Source organism: Bubalus bubalis, chromosome 5 (assembly GCF_019923935.1).
Source record: "Bubalus bubalis isolate 160015118507 breed Murrah chromosome 5, NDDB_SH_1, whole genome shotgun sequence".
Classification (NCBI taxonomy): domain Eukaryota; kingdom Metazoa; phylum Chordata; class Mammalia; order Artiodactyla; family Bovidae; genus Bubalus; species Bubalus bubalis.
In genome coordinates this window covers 37,825,841-37,844,440 of record NC_059161.1, presented here as the reverse complement: position 1 = coordinate 37,844,440, position 18,600 = coordinate 37,825,841, and the positions used below count along the sequence as shown (strand labels likewise).

The 18,600-nt window shown below is 47.2% G+C and overlaps 1 protein-coding gene across 4 annotated transcripts in view; it reads right to left on the bottom strand.

Moving 5' to 3' along the window:
* Nucleotides 1-3,050: 3,050 nt before the first annotated feature.
* KIF1B (kinesin family member 1B) overlaps nt 3,051-18,600 on the bottom strand; it is a 152,281-nt gene continuing 136,731 nt past the window's right edge. For all 4 annotated transcript variants that reach the window (XM_045165717.1, XM_045165718.1, XM_045165719.1 and 1 more), the window contains 10 exons: nt 18,397-18,530; nt 17,599-17,660; nt 13,491-13,636; nt 13,063-13,302; nt 11,908-11,979; nt 10,494-10,615; nt 8,710-8,859; nt 8,230-8,422; nt 7,908-8,026; nt 3,051-7,378 (listed from right to left, as the gene is read on the bottom strand). In XM_045165717.1, the coding sequence (XP_045021652.1) occupies nt 7,336-7,378; nt 7,908-8,026; nt 8,230-8,422; nt 8,710-8,859; nt 10,494-10,615; nt 11,908-11,979; nt 13,063-13,302; nt 13,491-13,636; nt 17,599-17,660; nt 18,397-18,530 (1,281 nt within the window). In that variant the 3' untranslated portion in view covers nt 3,051-7,335. The remainder of the gene's footprint in view (nt 7,379-7,907; nt 8,027-8,229; nt 8,423-8,709; nt 8,860-10,493; nt 10,616-11,907; nt 11,980-13,062; nt 13,303-13,490; nt 13,637-17,598; nt 17,661-18,396; nt 18,531-18,600) is intronic.

Below are 18,600 nucleotides of genomic sequence, written 5' to 3'. Positions count from 1 at the left end.
CGGGACCTGGGTCTGACCTCCCCTCTTGTCTCAGATCCAACCCCACCAGCCACATCCAGGGGTTCACACCACCCATCACGTTTCCCTTCCAGTTCATTCGTCCCCATCAGCAGACACACATGCTGGGCCATCACCTTGCTTTAGAATAAAAATAAAAACTTCTTTGTAACCCGATGTCTCCCCCGCTCCCCTCCCCACCATACTCCTCATTCAGCCTTCCCTTCTCCCACTTTCCCTGGCACCTACTCCAGCTAGACTCTCTTTGGCACCATCTCAGAAAACGGTCTGCTCGCCGAAGACCTCACCCAAGCAGAGGCACCACTGAGTTCTCCTCCCATGTGAAGTGACTCTGTTACGGGATCATTCCTGCTTCCACCAGCCCCACACAGGAGAGAAATGAAACTGCCTGAGTTTGGAAGGAGCCCCTGGCATGGCCAAGCCAGCCATCTTCTCTCTCTAGGAATCTCGGCTGCCATCAGGGAACTTCTCAGCTGACGTGGAAGCTTACGAGACATGCAGGGTCTCAGGCCCCACTCCAGGCCTCCTCAATCCAAATCTGCATTTAGTACGACCCACAGGAGTCCAGTACACATTAAAGCTTGACACACTGCTGCCCACCCTCTAATTCTGACATTCAGGATTAGGGACTCCATTAACCCCCGGACCTAAGCCGCATTCTCCAATCGCAGCTTTAATGGTAATGAAGGTGAAATTTTGATCGCCCTTCTGCCTTCTCAGTTGGCTCTGAAACTGGGAAGCAGTGATGGCTTCCACTGGTGCCTCAAACTTCTGAGAACCTCCTCCTCGTTGCCCAAACCTGTGGTCACTGCTCAGTTCGTATTTTAACCGGTCAGCTGCACCGGACACAGCTGTCACTTCCTCCATCTTCACACACTTCCTTAACTTGGTTGCCAAATACCACGCCCTCTTCATGACCACTTCTCCTGGGCTTTGCTGTCGTCCCCTCTCCTGACTGCCCCAGGCCGCCGAGCCCTGATTCTCACCAGCTTCTCGCTCCCCAGATCTCCTCGGAGGACCTCTTGCCTTTATTGATTTACTTATTTTTGGCCTTGGCGGATCTCAGTTGCAGCTTGTGGGTTCTTTATTGCGGTGCCGGGCTTAGTTGCCTCGTGGCATGTAGGATCTCAGTTCCCCAACCAGGAATTGAATCCTTGTCCCTCGCATTGCAAGGCAGAGTCTTAACCACGGGACTGCCAGGGAAGTCCACCTTGCCTTTACTGTCCCCTTCATGTGACAGCTCCTAAATGTGTCTCTAGCCAACCTGGCCCCCTGAATCCAGCGAATACATTCAGCTGCCTCAGGGAGCACACTTGCAGGCGGGAGTACTGATGTCTCAGAGCGAACAGGCCAAAGCCAAGTCATCCACGCAGTACCGCCCTCCACCGTTCTCCTCTAGCCTCCTTCACCCCAGGGAAATGCAAGCCTGTCCTGTTTGCTCAGGCATGCGTCCCAGGGGTTACCTCCCTTCTTTCTCTACATGCAGTCACTCAGCAAACTCCAAGTTCTAACAGGTAACATGTCCTGAATCTGACCCTTTCTCCCCAGATTTGCCGCTCTCAGTCCAAGCCTCTATCCCCCATCCCCACCCCTCAACACTAGGGTAACAACTTGCCACGCGGTCCCTCTTCCTCTACACGCCCCTGTCTCTACACACACAGGCTGCTGTCCAGAATGGCCTTTTTAAGAACATAAATAAAGGACTTCCCTGGTGGTCCAGTGGCTAAGACTCCCTACTCCCAGTGCAGAGGGGCCGGGTTCGATCCTTGGCCTGGGTACTAGATCCCACATGCCATAAGAAAGAACCCGCCCGCATGCTGCAACGAAGATGGAGAATCCCAACCAGAGCAGCCAAATAAATATTTAAAAGATTTAAACAAACAAAACACACAAATAAGATCATGGAATATATCTTCTCAAAATCCTCCCTTGGTTCCTATTTACTCTAATGAAATTAGTTAACTAAGCCCTTGAAACCACCCAGGCCCAACTACTTCCTGTCTCCACCCGGGCCACCTCCCTATTCTGGAACCTTCTGAGGACACAGCTGCCTCAAGTACTTATTACCCCTGCTTGGAGACCACCTCTGTGCCCAGGGATTTGCACGGCTCAGGCTTCCCAGATAGCACAGTGGTAACGAACCCACCTACCAATGCAGGAGACACAGGTTCGATCCCTGGGTTGGGAAGATCTCCTGGAGGAGGAAATGGCAACCCACTCCAGTATTCTTGCCTGGAGAATCCCACAGACAGAGGAGCCTGGCAGGCTAGAGTCCAAGATCACAAAGCGTGGGACACAACTGAGTACACGTGCACCTTGCATGGCTCACCCATTCATTTACTGAGTCTACTCTAATGTCATCTCGCAACAGAGGCCTTCTCTGCCCACACATCTAAAAAGACGCGCTTTCCCTCCCATCCCTTCTAACATTTTATTCAGCTTTACTTTGCCCTGTAACATTTTAAATTTGTGTAATGAATATCTTCCATTACTGGAATAGGAGGGCCACAGGTACCAGGCCTGTTTGGTTCGCTGCTGAGTTATCAGCATCCAGACACACACGGGCACAGGTGGATGTGTGTCAACTGAGTCGATGCTTTTCACCTGAATGTCGCTTCAACTCCCTGCTTCCACTCCTCCCCACACACCCAGGACACTGAACAGCTCACAATGGGAACTTGTTAAACTGATACAATGAAAATCCCAACCACTGTACTACCTACAGAATCACTACCATACCACACACTACAGACTCACTGATAGGTTTACAAAGAGAGGCCTCAACAGAAAAAAAGGGACAAATCTTCCATCTAGAATAGCCACTCCCATACTTGGGAGGAGAGTACTTTCAAAGAAACAGCACCACACTAGTTACATAGTAACTGTTGTTTGGAAGTCTCAGAAAGGAACGTGTAGGTCATGGCATTGTGACGTTTTTCCCAGAAGAGCAGTATCTTTTCCAGTAAAGAAAAATCTCTATGTAAATACCTTTCAAAGGGTGCAAGAATAAAAGCACATCAAGAGCCTTCTGATGCACTGGTTGTACCTTTATTAATATGACCTCGTTCACTAATAGTTCCGTGATGCAAGGTTACCATACACAGTTAATGTCTGCATTGCACACCTAAGGCTATACAGCAAAAGAACCAGATTTAGTACAAATACAAGAACTATATTTACATTCTGTATACTCAAGCTCCGAACGTCAGATCATATTTACATAATAAAACATGAAAATGAAAATCTGAAATTAATAATGTACATTGTTGCTAATGTGCTCAACTCCTTCCCTGGGGAGAGATCAGTTTGCAAAGTCTTGGTTCAAAAAGGCCACTTATGCTTCACGGGTCTTATGGTTGTGCACGAGGAGGGTGACGAGACCCGAAGTCTCGCGGGACAAATGCTTCAGAACCACCAGTTGGGAACGACTCATAGAAGGCTGCTGGGTTCCTCAGGTGAACTGATGTCGGGATGTGCAAATGAAAAGGATGAACTCGAAGACGTGAAAACAACAGGCGACAGCCAGGGTTTGGCAAGAGACCAACATCAGCTAGGACTTCCTACCTGAGCACAGGCCATTTGGCTGTGACTCTGTAACATGAAATTTGTATCAACTCTGATTCCTTCCTTTAAGCGATCAGAGGCTTTCCTAAAATTTGATGGGGCTCAAATTCAAGTTTCATAAATGGCCTTTTGAACAACAGCAGCAGGGAGTCTCTCAGCCGATCAAGCCGTTTATTTACTAAGGAAACACAAGTCAATCCGTTCCCGCTACACGGTCACGGTCTGGCCGCCCTTGGTGAAGCGTCACAGGCCGCAGGGGACAGCTGCAGTGCACAGGAGTTAGAGTCCTATTGAAAATACATTCAGCAAACCTTCTGAGAGCAGCAGCAGGATTAGTCTCTTCTTTTTAAAGAGCAGGTTAACAATCACATTTTAAAAAGGGAACCAAAAGGGAAAAACGAAGGACCCACATCAAACAAGAAACGGACAAGCCCTGATAGAGAAGCCGAGTAGAACCGGGATGAGGGGTGCCAAGTACCGACGGGTGCTACGAGCGCATCAGCTTGCTTTTCCAGTTCAATGTGCAATTTAATTACAGCTGTGAAAATATACAAATGCCTTATAAAATTAAATATCCCTGTAAATTAGACAACAAGCAGCAGGCAACAAAGTCTTTGCTTTGATATATGTGCCAGGAGAAGTCGTTTTTACTTTAGGTACCAAAAGATCTTGCAGTGATTTAACTGATTCCTTCATCTTAAAAGAGCTGAAAAACCCCACTGAAAGTGAGCAGTTGTATAAGTTCTATACAGCTGAAGGGGAACAAAGTAGTGGTTTCTTGGGAGAAATCATTTCCCTCAACTTTCCTCACATTATAAAAATGGACTGGAATTCAAGTTCCCACCCAGCTGCCAGAGGCAGCCCCTCCTTGCTCTGGTGGCCGTGCACGGGCTGGCTGACCCCGCAGAGCCCAGCCCAGGAGCTGATCGACCCCTAGGCCTGCGCAGAGACAAGGAGGGTGCGGACGCCGGTCTGGTGGAAGCCGTGGGTCTGTCTTTTGCTCCGACAGGAGTAAGGAGGACATGGGGAGGAAGGAGACGGTTACTTTTAAATAGCACTCATTTCTCCTTAATTTGTATGAGTGTTCTTCCTTGCTTTGTTATTATTCTGCTTGCTTAAAAGAGTGCATTAGGGGAAAAAGAAAACCCAAAAACTACCTTAAAAGGTAGCTTCCTTAAAGATTTGAGTTCTTTCACTTTTCCTCTTCCACAAAAGCCTCCTAATTCCTGCCATAAATTCCCTCTCAGAGCTTGAAAGTGGGGATGGGCCTACCTGGAAAGGGAACATCAACCCCTGCTCCAGCTTTAATCTGAAAACAGGCCCCTGGAGAAGAGGGGCCCCTGCGGGGGCTGTACAGGCGAGCCATGGCCGCAGCCCCCACTGCCTCACCAGGCCTTCTGACCTCAGCCTGTCGTAGTATCTGACATCCAAAGCAAAGACTTTCCTAGTCAGTTTTGTTTAAGTGAGAAGCAAAAACAAGTCATGTCAGTCTGTCACTTGATTTCTCTGTCCCTCCACTTCCCCACCTCCTTCAGTCACAGACATGGGTCCTCCTTTCAGACTTTAACAGCAGCAGCATCCATGACCTAACTCTAAACGTTAACCTTCGAATCTCATCTTTGTTCCCTGAAATTACTTAATTTCAGCCCAGGAAGCTGTCTCTAAGCACAAACAGACCCTGGGTTTGAGTAGACACTGGAAGGGCATATTGTGCCCATTAGATAAGAAACCTCTAACCACGTTAAAGTCTCAAGTACCACTTAGGAAACAAGTAATATTAGGGTTAGTGACCTATGTTTCATTTAAGGAGAGGAAGAAAGTTTAAAAATCTACTACAGTTTTTCTTAATAATTTTCAGGTAAGGCCATAGCCTTTAATTACTCTTCTTTCTCTTGTTCAGCTCTCCAGTGACTTCCTTTTCCTCCTCTTTGCAAAGCAATTATGAACGAAGCCAGAAGATGAACCCCGGCAGGAAGGCAAGGCCACAGTCTGGGTGCTGACGCACCTGCCCAGCATCCGTTCTGAGGAGTGCGTGGGCCCTTCCCCCTTGCTGCCTGAGAGTCAGTGCCCTTGAGAGTGGGGACCTTCGGTCTCCACAAAGTGGGAGTGAGCAGACACTTTCCTGATCGCCTGGGGGATCGTAAAAGAAAGGTGTGAGCAAGGGTGGGAAAGGATGGTAGAGGACATCCCCAAGTCAACTGGAAAGGAACCGAAGTACCCGGAGTCTCCTCTCCTGTCCATTCCTGGGACACTCACTGCAGCTGGAAGAGGAGGCGCATCTTCTGCCAAGGCTTCTGGCAGCAGGTGAGCCTGTTGTCACAGCAGGAGGCTGTGGGCAGTGGGCTCCTCTACCCTCTGGCAGGATTTCCACAGAGGAGACAACCAACCACGTCTGGGACCAGGGTTCAGGTGGAACTGCTTCTCTGCCTGCAGGTGTCCTTCTGCTTTCAGTGGTACGAGGCAGTCTGTTATAATCCTGGGGTCCAAAAAGCAAAGCCTGCCACGTTCGCTTATTTATTTGTTCACGGAGGAAGACAAGTATCACTGACGGGATTTCCAACTGGACGAGGATCACTGAAAATGGCCACTGGATTCAGAAGGAGGCTTCTGAGTGTATCTTCTTGTTGTTCAGTCGCTTAGTCATGTCTGACTCTTTGTGACCCCGTGGACTACAGTACGCCAGGCTCCTCTGTTCAAGTGTATTCTTAGAGCTACGTTTCTTTGATCAAAGGGAGCTACAACCATCACAAGGTCACTACCCGGCCTTACCATAATCATGATGATGACAAAGACCATCAGGTTCATCACCAGGAAGGCAGACACCGCCTCCTGGTGGGACATTTGTGCATGGCATCATGGCAGGAATTCCAAACCGAGCCACCATCGTTACCGACGCCCAGAGCAGAACCGGGACTCAGAAGAGGCTCCCTCCCAGTGAGACAAACCGCTCAAGGAGCCCTCCTGTGAGGGAACACCGGCATCCTCTGGACCACCACTGCCAAGTCCCCCGGGCCTGTGAGACCCACTGGCAACAGCCCTGGCTCTTCCCGTCTAACACGGTCAACAGCGGCCACTGTCCAAAACCTGCTGAAAAGTCCCTCTCTTCTCCTCTCTTCCACTATGTTAAAATTACATAGCTATGTTCTAAATAAGCCCCAATTTCAGAGAATACACTTTCCCACCTCTAAGCTCACTAAACCATTTGTTTCCCTGAATGGAAAATGCAGGGATTAGTCATGGCAAGAAGCAACAGAAAGGGGAAGGGTAAGATTTTTCCCCTCGGGTTCTAAAAAGACTAGATGTCTCCTCCTTTAGTCTCTAAGCCACCCAAGAAAAGTTAAAATTATATCCCAAACAGAGAAAAGAAAGTAGTATTACGGTGTCTTGAAAAACAGACAGAGATATCCAAAGACAGCAGCACAGGTGTCAGTGGTCATAATGGGGACCTATCATACAAAAGGAAGCCAAAGTACACCAAAAAATAATTTGGATCTCCTTGGGGTTTTTGTGTGTGTGTTTTTGTTTTTTTCCCCACTTTTGTTAGACCACATGCTTCTAACAAGATTCTCAGCACGGGAAAAAAAAAGAGTACAGAGCAATGGGGATGGGGACCAGGAGCACTCGAAAAAGTGCTGGACGAGAGGGACGAGTAGTTAAGCCACAGGATCACACACAAGAGTAACCGTCAAGGATCACAAAGAGAAATGAGGGGAAACACTTTCTTTATCTCTCAGGAGGGTGCTTGGCAGTCGCCTAGTACTTCGCTTGGCTCGGGCATCTTCGGGAGAGTTTTGACCTGCAGACGACAAAGGGATGAGAGGATGAGATAGACACAGGGTTGGAAGCTGGGATTCAGAGGGCCCTGCCCTGTAGGTCTGCTTCTCTGTGCCCCCTCCTTCATGTCCTTCCTCCTCCCATCCTGTACTGCAGGCCCAGTCGTTAGGCCCCTGGACAAACAGGCCAGCCAACGGTCCTCCTCACTCTGGGGATTCTGGGACAGAGGCCCCTCTCAGGGTCTGAGGTTGGATCACACAGCTGAACACTGGGGACCCTTAAGGTTCTCCCAGTCTTTCCTTTACTCAGTCCCACAGCCTCTAGCTGCAGCCCCCTTAAGAAGAACAAGTTGAAGCAAGAGATTAACTGGGTTCAAATGTAACCAGAGTCCCTGAGCCCCTCAGGACACCTGATGACCTACGCCCACACTCACACTCCTGTCCTTCTTCCAACTTAAACATGTTCTCAACAAGACTTCCTTTCCTGTTTATGTTGACGTCCCTGAAACCAACTGCCAAGGACAGAAAGGAAACACAAGAAGAGCTTCTTACCGTATTGTGCCAGCAAGGAGCGGGTTAAAGGCGTACAACCAGTCGTTCACGTCTTTGTCATTGAGAGCCTGCAAAAGGACCCCACGGTGCTTGGTGCACACAGCAAAGGTGTTCGGTGTCTGAAAGAGATGCAGAACAAGAAGGTTCCTATGGATACTGAACAACGGCGACCACCTGCCACATTCAGAGAGCACATGGCCCTTCACACAGACGGTTCAGAGACACCAAACACAAAACAGAGATTCTGCACCACACGACAGGGTTCAGAACTCAAAAGGGCAGGCCGTGAATGGCAATGAACAGTGGAGAGGGCAGGACTGACCTTCACCATGGCCTGCTGGTCCTCGCTATACTCCACCTGGGCTGTGGACAGGTTAATGATGCCCCGCTCCACAGGGTCTTTGTCGCTGTTATAGATGAAGACGTAAGGGCGACGGACCACAACGAAATGTTTAGCCCAGTTGCTGGACAGGGGCTCCTTGAAATGCAGATATCCTTTCTTGGAGACCACTGAGCTGAAAGGACAAGTCAGCAGAGGTTAGTTCCTCAGAAAAATAAAGTGATAATAAGCTGAAGTCCATCAAAACAGACTGAGGCCACATCCCTAGGTTGAAGGAAACAGGCAATGATTTATTTGGCAGGCCGTGCCAGGTGAGGGGGATGGAGATACACCTGGAGCAGAACCCAGTCCCCTTCCCATATCCCAGGTTCATCTACATTAGACTTGAGCAGAACAGTTGGAAGTGAATTCCCACTAATCTGTCTTCTAATACCCAGGATCTCTGTTCCATACAGTACTCACCCTGGTCTAATTTCTTCAATATCTGGAACAAGATTGAGAAATTCATTTTTCCCTGCTCGGGCCAAATAGGGTGTTTCCACAGGTGGGACAATCTGAAACTGTTCAAATTCTGGGCAGGGACTAGAGGCCCGGGAATTGGCTTCTGGGGTCCTTGAAAAGAGACAGAGGTTAGGAAGAAAGGGAGTACCAAGAGCTTCCCTGAGGTCAATGCACAAAACAATGCTTCTCCCCAAACACCAGGGACCCTGCCAACATCAGGTCGTCAGAGCCTGGCTAAGAAGACAGAGCTGGCATCCAAAAGGTAATTAATCCCACATCCACTGGGTGTCATCCTTCGGCAGTTATTAACACAAAGGAAATTCTCACTGACGACCAGCGAGTCTCTCAGTCTCCCCTCTTGTCTGGAAGGCCTCTGAACAGAAGGCTGAGGAGTATGAACACCACTCCCTGGTGTGCTCCTGTCTAGTCCCCAGGCCACACCTAGGGCACCACCTAGGGCAGGGGTTCTCAAGGTGAGGTCCCCGATCAGCAGCATCAACTTCACTTGAAAAAGAGTGTTCGAGATTCAGATTCTCCAGCTCCAGCTCAGACATGTGGAATCAGAAACCCTGGATGGGGCTCAGCCACCTGGGTTCTCACAAGCCTCCCAGGTGGTGCTGATGTCTCTAAAGTCTGAGAACCACTGCCTGAAGGACCAGTGCAGCACGCAACAAATGAGAAGAACTGGGTTCCCATGTGACTGTCTGGAGCAAAGCTGCTGTGAGAGACAATTCCTGCACTCTGCGTTGTTATCTTTGTAGAGCAGCTTAGTCTAATCAATTGTATCTCACTAACTCCAAAAAGCCCGTTTTTCTCACACTTCATTGCTCCTCGGATTGGGGTGCATCTTATAATCGATGGCACGTCACACTGCAGTGACAGTGCTTTGGCTTTCTCGCACACTATGTGTTAAGTCGCTTCAGTCATGTCTGACTCTTCGCGACCCTATGGACCATTGCCTTCCAGGCTCCTCTGTCCAAGAGATTCTCCAGGGAAGAATACTGGAGTGGGTTGCCAAGCCCTCCTGCAAGGGATCTTCCCAACCCAGGGACTGAACCCATGTCTCTTATGTCTCCTGCATTGGCAGGTGGGTTCTTTAGCACTAGTGCCAACAGGGAAGTTTTTTAGTGGCACATAAAAACAATGTCTTAAAGCTGATGGCAGTGAAATTCAACTAAACCACCCTGTTGTGTTGTTTACTGCAGCCCACTGTATCAGTACTGCTACAGGAAGACAGACAGTTGGATGCTAACCAGGTGGGTTCGGACAGGCGAGCATAACGAATGGAGACAGGGCGAAGGAGACTGATGGCAACTGCACCGCAGTGATTATAACGACTAAGTCATGAGACCTAGACTTGGTCTCTACCACTCTTACCTATATATTTGGCTGTGTCATTAAAATATTTTTTCCAAAGTCATTTCAAAATATTTTTCCCTAGATGGGGCTTCCTGTGTCTGATATGAATGGGGAGACAACCGGGGTTGTGAACTGAAGAGCAAATCAAGCAAAGGGGGATGAAGAAGAGGAGTCAGTGATATGGTGCAGAGATTTAGGAAGGTGTGACATTCAGAGATGGCAGGAGCACCTTCCAAGCCACTGTGACATCCAGAAAAGGCTCCCACATATCTCCCAGAGCTGCCTGGGAGATGGTGCTGCCCTTGGCTGGGAACCACTGAGCGAGCAGAAGGTCAGCATTTCCCTCAGTTCTCAGGTTAGCTTCTCGGCGAGGTCCGGGTACTTACTTCTGATCCAGGGAGTTGCTCCTAGCATCCACCAGAGAGGGGCAGGTAGAGGATGGCGTGAGGGTGGAACTGCTCAGACTGGACACAGAGGGGTCCCGGCCGACGGGGGAGAGGTCAGCCAGCTGGAAGAGAGCAGAGCCCGGCAAGTGAGGCCCAGGGCAACACGACGGCCTCCGCAGTGAGGCGCTTTGGCAGCCAGGGACCTCACTCTCACAAATCTCCTGTGTTTAGGGTCTTTCAAGAAAACAATTTCTACAAATATTTTATGGCCTAAGTGTCACAATAGGAATAAAGAAATTTACAAAAGAGGCAAGGCTTGCTTTTTATATTTATAAAATATGTCTATATTTTATACTGCTACAGCCTCCTTCATTAACTAAATGACCCTGTCTATGGCACCCCACTCCAGTACTCTTGCCTGGAAAAATCCCATGGGCAGAGGAGCCTGGTGGGCTGCAGTCCATGGGGTCACTAAGAATCGGACATGACTGAGTGATTTCACTTTCACTTTTCACTTTCATGCACTGGAGAAGGAAATGGCAACCCACTCCAGTGTTCTTGCCTGGAGAACCCCAGGGACGGACGGAGGAGCCTGGTGGGCTGCTGTTTATGGGGTCGCACAGAATTGGACACTGATGTGACTGATGTGACTTAGCAGTAGCAGTATGCATACCAAGCACTGAGAATAACAGGTACTATTCTAAGAACATGGCAGAGGCCCTGCCCTCCTGAAACTTACATTCTAAGTAGAGAAGGCAGAGAATCAACCAATCAACAAACACTTTAAGAAGTGTCAGGTAGGGATCGATGCTACAGCAAAACAGAAAGCAGGGTAGCAGGTTAAAAAGTTTCAGAGAGCTGCTGGCTTCACAGAGGATGGTTAAGGGAATTCACTTCAAGGAGGCAATATCTGAGCAGAAAGATGAAAGAGCTAAGGAAGCCAATCATGGGACTATCTGGAAGATTATTCCAGACAAATGAACAGGCCGTGTACACAGACCCAAGGTGGAAAGCTCGGCGTGTCTAGGGAAGAGCAGGAAAGGGGATGATGATGGAAGGAGGGTGAAGCAGAAGTTCTCTCAAGTGTTCACCTTACTCTCTATCGAGGGCAACAAAATTTCATGCCACTAAGGAACTCAGAACTTGCTGTGCCCTGCTATATAATTACGTATCACCCTCAACAGAATATTCTTCTCCAAGGGATCCAGGGAAAAAGCCACATGTTTCCCATCTGATAATTGGTCTAAGAGACAGAGAAGGATATGTTCATCTTTAGAAGTCAGTGTTCTGACTGAAAAGTTAAATCAATAAATGCAGGAGGAGGTATGTCAGACATCCTCAGACATAACACCAGGACCATCTCAAGCCACCTAAAAGCAGCAGAACCTGAGGACAGGAAACACGAGCTGCTCACCTTGCAGTCACTGATGCTGCCGTGCACCTGGCTGAATTCTCGGTTGAAAGTGTGGGTGAGAAGTTGCAGGCACTAGGGAAGAGAATGAGAAGAGTAAGTTTTGATGGTTAAACAAAGCCCTGAATTAAAGGCGGGAGGGAAAATAACATGCCTAAGATCCACAGTGGAGCTTAGGTGCTGCTCAAAGAACCTGGGAAATTAGCTAGGTATATAGCAAGGGAAGCCTTGGACCTGCCTAATAAAGATGATAATATGAGTGGATAAAAAGCCATTCTCAAAACTGCAAAAGTGAATTACTGCAAACACCACAGTTTAAAGCATTTAAGAATCCAATAGCATCTCTAATTCTCAACCTGCGCTGGTACTAAAAGGTATGGAGATTTCTAGATGACATACGTTCCTAAATCAACTAGATGACCATTCAATTACTGAAACAATCACAGACTCCCTCTTATTTCTTATTTGGTCATCCCAAACAAGCCCTCTGCCCACTCCCGTGGTATCTAGGCACAAACAATGTGGATTCTACCTTCCAAACATCTCTCTCACGATTCCTCTTCATCCCACATACTCCCACCATAGTTAAAAAACTTGATCATTTCTCATCTGGATCATGGAAATAAAGAATTCTTTCTGCCTCTAGTCTCCTCACCACAAATTTAGCCTCTTTATTACTGCCAGAGAAATCTTTCTAAAACACAAATACCCATTTGAAGCATTTCCAGGTCACTCCCAGAATATTCTGAATGTTTTAGTCCAGCACCCAGGCTCTTTGTCATCTGGCCCCTGGTCTGTTTCCCCAACTCCATCTCCTGTCCCTCTCCTGCACGGATTCCCTCACACTGGTCGTGCAGGACATTGCTGGCTCTCACCCGTGTATCCTCCCAAGGTCAGCTCATGAGTGCCCTCCTGGGCAGGCCTCTCCTCTGCCTCCCACAGCATTTCAGATCACACCTCTATTAAAAGCTGGTCACCCACTCGCCTGTAAACTTATTAAGGGTAGAAATTAAGTCTTCTTTACTCCTATATTCACAGTGTCGGCACAGGCCTTGAATCAGAGGCCCTCAAAGAAAGATGAAAATGCAAAAGAGAAAACAGAAAGACCAGCTTACAGAGCCTCAGGGGGAAGTGCTCAGCAGAGACAGGGAGTCCCACCTTTGTAGCCAGCTCTTTCTCTCGATCCACCAGGCTTTCAATGTCTGCTGAGTCGTAGCCACTACTCTCGCTGGGTGTGATGGCACTTTCAAAGGTGGTGGTTGAGATCTGAGAGGAGATGCTGGTGGAGGTGCTGAGGGTCCCGCTGCTGAGGCTGGGGGACAACGAGTCACTCAGGGATTTGGGGATGCTGTCACCCAGTCTGTCACGGAGCAGCAGAAAGTGGCGGGTTTTCTCCACCTAAGAAGAACAACAGTACAGCCTCAGCAAATGCAAGCTCATCAAGGTGTTAATAAGCAAAGTATTATATCATGCCTCCACTGTGAAGGAGAACTGCCAAGCCCTGGTCATAGGCAGCAGCTGAGCATAAGATGATAATTGGGGCATCTCGCCCAAGAGTATGCCTGCGCCTGCCTCCCCTCCAGTACCTCGTGCAGGAGCTCCAGCTTCTCCAACTCCCACTGGTGCTCTAGGATGAGGCTGTCTCCCCGGGGCCGCCAGCCAGCCAAGTTCTCCTCCCCCCGCACGTACGCCACTGAGGTATCCAAGATTTTCCTTCTCCTCCGCTGCATGCCTGAGATAAGAGGAAACCACTTTTTTTTTCCCCCACAGAAAAACTCAAGTCTAATTTTAGCTCAAAAGGAATGAATACTTCATACATATGGCACACTAGGACAGTTGTGTCTCAAGATACATGGGGTATTAATAAAAAAATGTATCCCTTTTGCTCCAAAGCAACTGTCTGAACTTCTTTTAAAACTGGGTTTTATATTCTTAGATAATTATGAAGCTGGTAATGCAACTTGAGAAAATGCTAGATATTATGTTAAGTGGAAACACAGAGATTAAATGGTCTGCACACTATTGGTTCAAATATATAAAAATAAACTCAGAGGAAAGAAGTGGGAAAGGACTATATGCACCTCCCTCATGTTTCATGGCTCAGTCAAGATGGTACATGACCAACTGGTTCTGCCTCCATTATTTCCCATTAATTTTTTAAAATGTTGTACTGGTTTCAGAAGTTTGTTACATTGTACAGGAGACAGGGATCAAGACTATCCCCAAGAAAAAGAAATGCAAAATAAGCAAAACAGCTGTCTGAGGAGGCCTTACAAATAGCTGTGAAAAGAAGAAAAGTGAAAAGCAAAGCAGAAAAGGAAAGATATTCCCATTTGAATGCAGAGTTCCAAAGAATAGCAAGGAGAGATAAGAAAGCCTTCCTCAGAGATCAATGCAAAGAAATAGAGGAAAACAATACAATGGGAAAGACTAGAGATCTCTTCCAGAGAAGGCAATGGCACCCCACTCCAGTACTCTTGCCTGGAAAATCTCATGGACGGAGGAGCCTGGTAGGCTACATACAGTCCATGGGGTTGCAAAGATTCGGACAGGACTGAGCGACTTCACTTTCACTTTTCACTTTCATGCATTGGAGAAGAAATGGCAACCCATTCCAGTGTTCTTGCCTGGAGAATCCCAGGGACGGGGGAGCCTGGTGGGCTGCCATTTATGGGGTCGCACAGAGTCGGACACGACTGAAGTGACTTAGCAGCAGCAGCAGAGATCTCTTCAAGAAAATTAGAGATACCAAGGGACCATTTCATGCAAAGATGGGCTCAATAAAGGACAGAAATGGTAGGGACCTAACAGAAGCAGAAGATATTAAGAAGAGGTGGCAAGAATACACAGAAGAACTGTACAAAAAAGATCTTCACGACCCAGTTAATCACTATGGTGTGATCACTCACCTAGAGCCAGATATCCTGGAATGTGAAGTCAAGTGGGCCCTAGGAAGCATCACTACAAACAAAGCTAGTGGAGGTAATGGAATCCCAGCTGAGCTATTTCAAATCCTAAAAGATGATGCTGTGAAAGTGCTGCACTCAATATGCCAGCAAATTTGGAAAACTCAGCAGTGGCCACAGGACTGGAAAAGGTCAGTTTTCATTCCAATCCCAAAGAAAGGCAATGCCAAAGAATGTTCAAACTATCGCACAATGGCACTCATCTCACACGCTAGTAAAGTAACGCTCAAAATTCTCCAAGCCAGGCTTCAGCAATACATGAACCATGAACTTCCAGATGTTCAAGCTGGTTTTCGAAAGGCAGAGGAACCAGAGATCAAATTGCCAACATCTGCTGGATCATCGAAAAAGCAAGAGAGTTTCAGAAAAACATCTATTTCTGCTTCACTGACTATGCCAAAGCCTTTGACTGTGTGGATCACAATAAACTGTGGAAAATTCTGAAAGAGACGGGAATACCAGACCACCTGACATGCCTCTTGAGAAATCTGTATGCAGGTCAGGAAGCAACAGTTAGAACTGGACATGGAACAACAGACTGGTTCCAAATAGGAAAAGGAGTACATCAAGGCTGTATACTGTCACCCTGCTTATTCAACTTATATGCAGAGTACATCATGAGAAACGGTGGGCTGGAGGAAGCACAAGCTGGAATCAAGATTGCCGGGAGAAATATCAGTAACCTCAGATATGCAGATGACACCACCCTTATGGCAGAAAGTGAAGAGGAACTAAAAAGCCTCTTGATGAAAGTGAAAGAGGAGAGTGAAAAAGCTGGCTGAAAGCTCAACATTCAGAAAACGAAGATCATGGCATCTGGTCCCATCACTTCATGGGAAATAGATGGGGAAACAGTGGAAACAGCGTCAGACTTTCTTTTTCTGGGCTCCAAAATCACTGTGGATGGTGACTGCAGCCATGAAATTAAAAGACACTTGCTCCTTGGAAGGAAAGTTATGACCAGCCTAGACAGCATATTAAAAAGCAGAGACATTATATTACTTTGGCAACAGAGGTCCGTCTAGTCAAGGCTATGGTTTTTCCAGTGGTCATGTATGGATGTGAGAGTTGGACTATAAAGAAAGCTGAGCACCAAAGAATTGACGCTTTTGAACTGTGGTGTTGGAGAAGACTCTTGAGAGTCCCTTGGACTGCAAGGAGATCCAACTAGTCCATCCTAAAGGAGATCAATCCTGGGTGTTCATTGGAGGGACTGATGTTGAAGTTGAAACTCCAATACTTAGGCCACCTCATGCGGAGAGCTGACTCATTTGAAAAGGCCCTGATGCTGGGAAAGATTGAGGGCAGGAGGAGAAGGGGATGACAGAGGATGAGATGGTTGGATGGCATCACCGCCTCAGTGAACATGAGTTTGGGTAGGCTCCGTGAGCTGGTGATGGACAGGGAGGCCTGGTGTGCTGCAGTTCATGGGGTCGCAAAGAGTTGGACACGACTAAGCAACTGAACTGAACTGTACTGGTTTCAAATTTAAAAGACATGAAAGTGAAGTGAAAGTGAAAGGCTCTCGGTCTTGTCCAACTCTTTGTGACCCTGTGGACTGTATAGTCCATGGGATTCTCCAGGCAAGAATACCGGAGTGGGTAGCCTTCTCCTTCTCCAGGGGATCTTCTCGACCCAGGGATCAAACCCAGGTCTCCCACATTGCAGGTGGATTCTTTTTTTTTTTTTTTTGCAGGTGGATTCTTTACCAGCTGAGCCACAAGAGAAGCCCAAGAATACTGGAGTGGGTAGCCTATCCATTCTCCAGTGGATCTTCCCTACCCAGGAATCAAACTGGGGTCTCCCGAGTTGCAGTCGGATTTTTTACCAACTGAGCTCTCAGGGAAGCCCTTAAAAGACATGAACTTACGTTAATTTAAAAACTTCTGAAGGAATTCTCTAGACACTGTAATTAGCTGCTATGGGACTTAGATTCATATTCAGAATCTTCCTTTTATCTCCATTCTTACATGTGGGCCTCAGTCTCTTTTCCACATATTTTCTCCAAAATGATTCAAACTTACACTAAATGTTTTGGAAAACCCATAATTTTGTCCATGTTCCAGTTTCACAAACATGGAAATGCAGAGGGCTGTTTAAGGCCACCACAATGGAGGAATAACAGCATTGCACAGATACATAAAAAGGGACACAGAACAAGCTCAGCTTAATATTAATAATGTGTCTTTCCACAGCATAGGAGGTTCAAATTCTAGTTTGACGGTACCTGTAAAGTCACACTGTCGAGTTATCTCTGGGGCTAAGGAAGGAAGGGAAATGGCTCTGAAGTTTTCCAAACCAAATTCACTGAAATACATTTGATTTTTTTTGCGAGGGGGTGGGGAGGGGTGTCATGACTCAGGCTTGTAGGATCTTAGTTCCTTGACCAGGGACTGAACCTGGGGCCACGACAGTGAATGCACTGAGTCCTAACCACTGGATTGCCAGGGAATTCTCATAACATGCTTGAATTTGTTATACTGATAATATTCCACAGCCTAGTAACAATCTGTTCTATACAGTTTTTATAACTGTATAGCACGTCATAAAGCAAACATTGTAACTCCGAAAATGGTAACTCCTACCACCACCACCAAAGTGGCTTGTAAAATATAACTGGTGTCTCAAAAATGTATATCCATCCTGTATGGGTGGGATAAACTTTTGATATAGTGTACTGCAGTCAAATGCAAAGGTAACTCTCCCTTCCCTGATCCACAGAGCTTACCTGGACTTCCTGTGTCTGCCATTTTGCATAAACTGAGTTCATAAATTCCAGTGACTCGATTGCTATGTAAATTAAAACAAATAAACAATTGCTTAATTTCAAACAGCACAAAAACAGGAAGAATCTCAATTCTCTCTGCTTAAAGCATTGTCTCCTGTGCTGGAATTGCAACCTACCCTCAGATGTCTGTAAAATTACAGACATCGCTCATCAGTCAGTGTTCTTCTCCTATTCTGAACTTAGGAAACAACTGAATGATAAACTGGAAAATGTATAATTCAAATGTGAAAATTGAATTTTGCCTTTTCTTACAAGAAAGAAGAGATGAAGGGGTAAAGGTCTGAATAGAATGAAAATGATAAACACCAGCTTCTAGGGGGTGTGGTTAGGAAGGGGACTGAACCTTCTACTGCATTAGTAACCATTTTTAAGCTCAGTAGTGATGCACAGGTAGTCACTATTATTCTCGATGTACATTTATGTATCTAAAACACAAATAAATCTTAAGAATAAGAACGTCCCAACAGTAAGCTGTTAGAAATAATAATAATGACATTTAAAAGAACACTCGGTCCCTGCAAAACTGTTGGAGAAGTGTTCACAATGGAACATGCCTCCCTTCCTTACTACTCACCTATCTGTTAATATTTTACTAAATGCCAACATTTACCTCACTGCACTCCAGGTGTCAGCTACCAAATGGTTTCTAGGCTGAGAACCCTGAAAACAGCAGTTAGGAGACTGCTCATTCTGTACGGGGCCCACCAACCTGAGGCGACACTTGTCTCCAAAACTTACGAGTCTGGTGACTTCGAATAGCCGCTGCCAAAGAGGCTGCGCAGCGAGCGTGGCGGCGAGATCTTGGCGTCCCGGGAGTAGAAGACCATGCACACGTCCTTGGTGATGACGGCCGGCTGGATGCAGTGATCCAGCTGAAAGCAGACAGAACACCTGTGACCATAGTCTGGGCACGATGGCATTGGAAAGCTGGTCCCAGACATA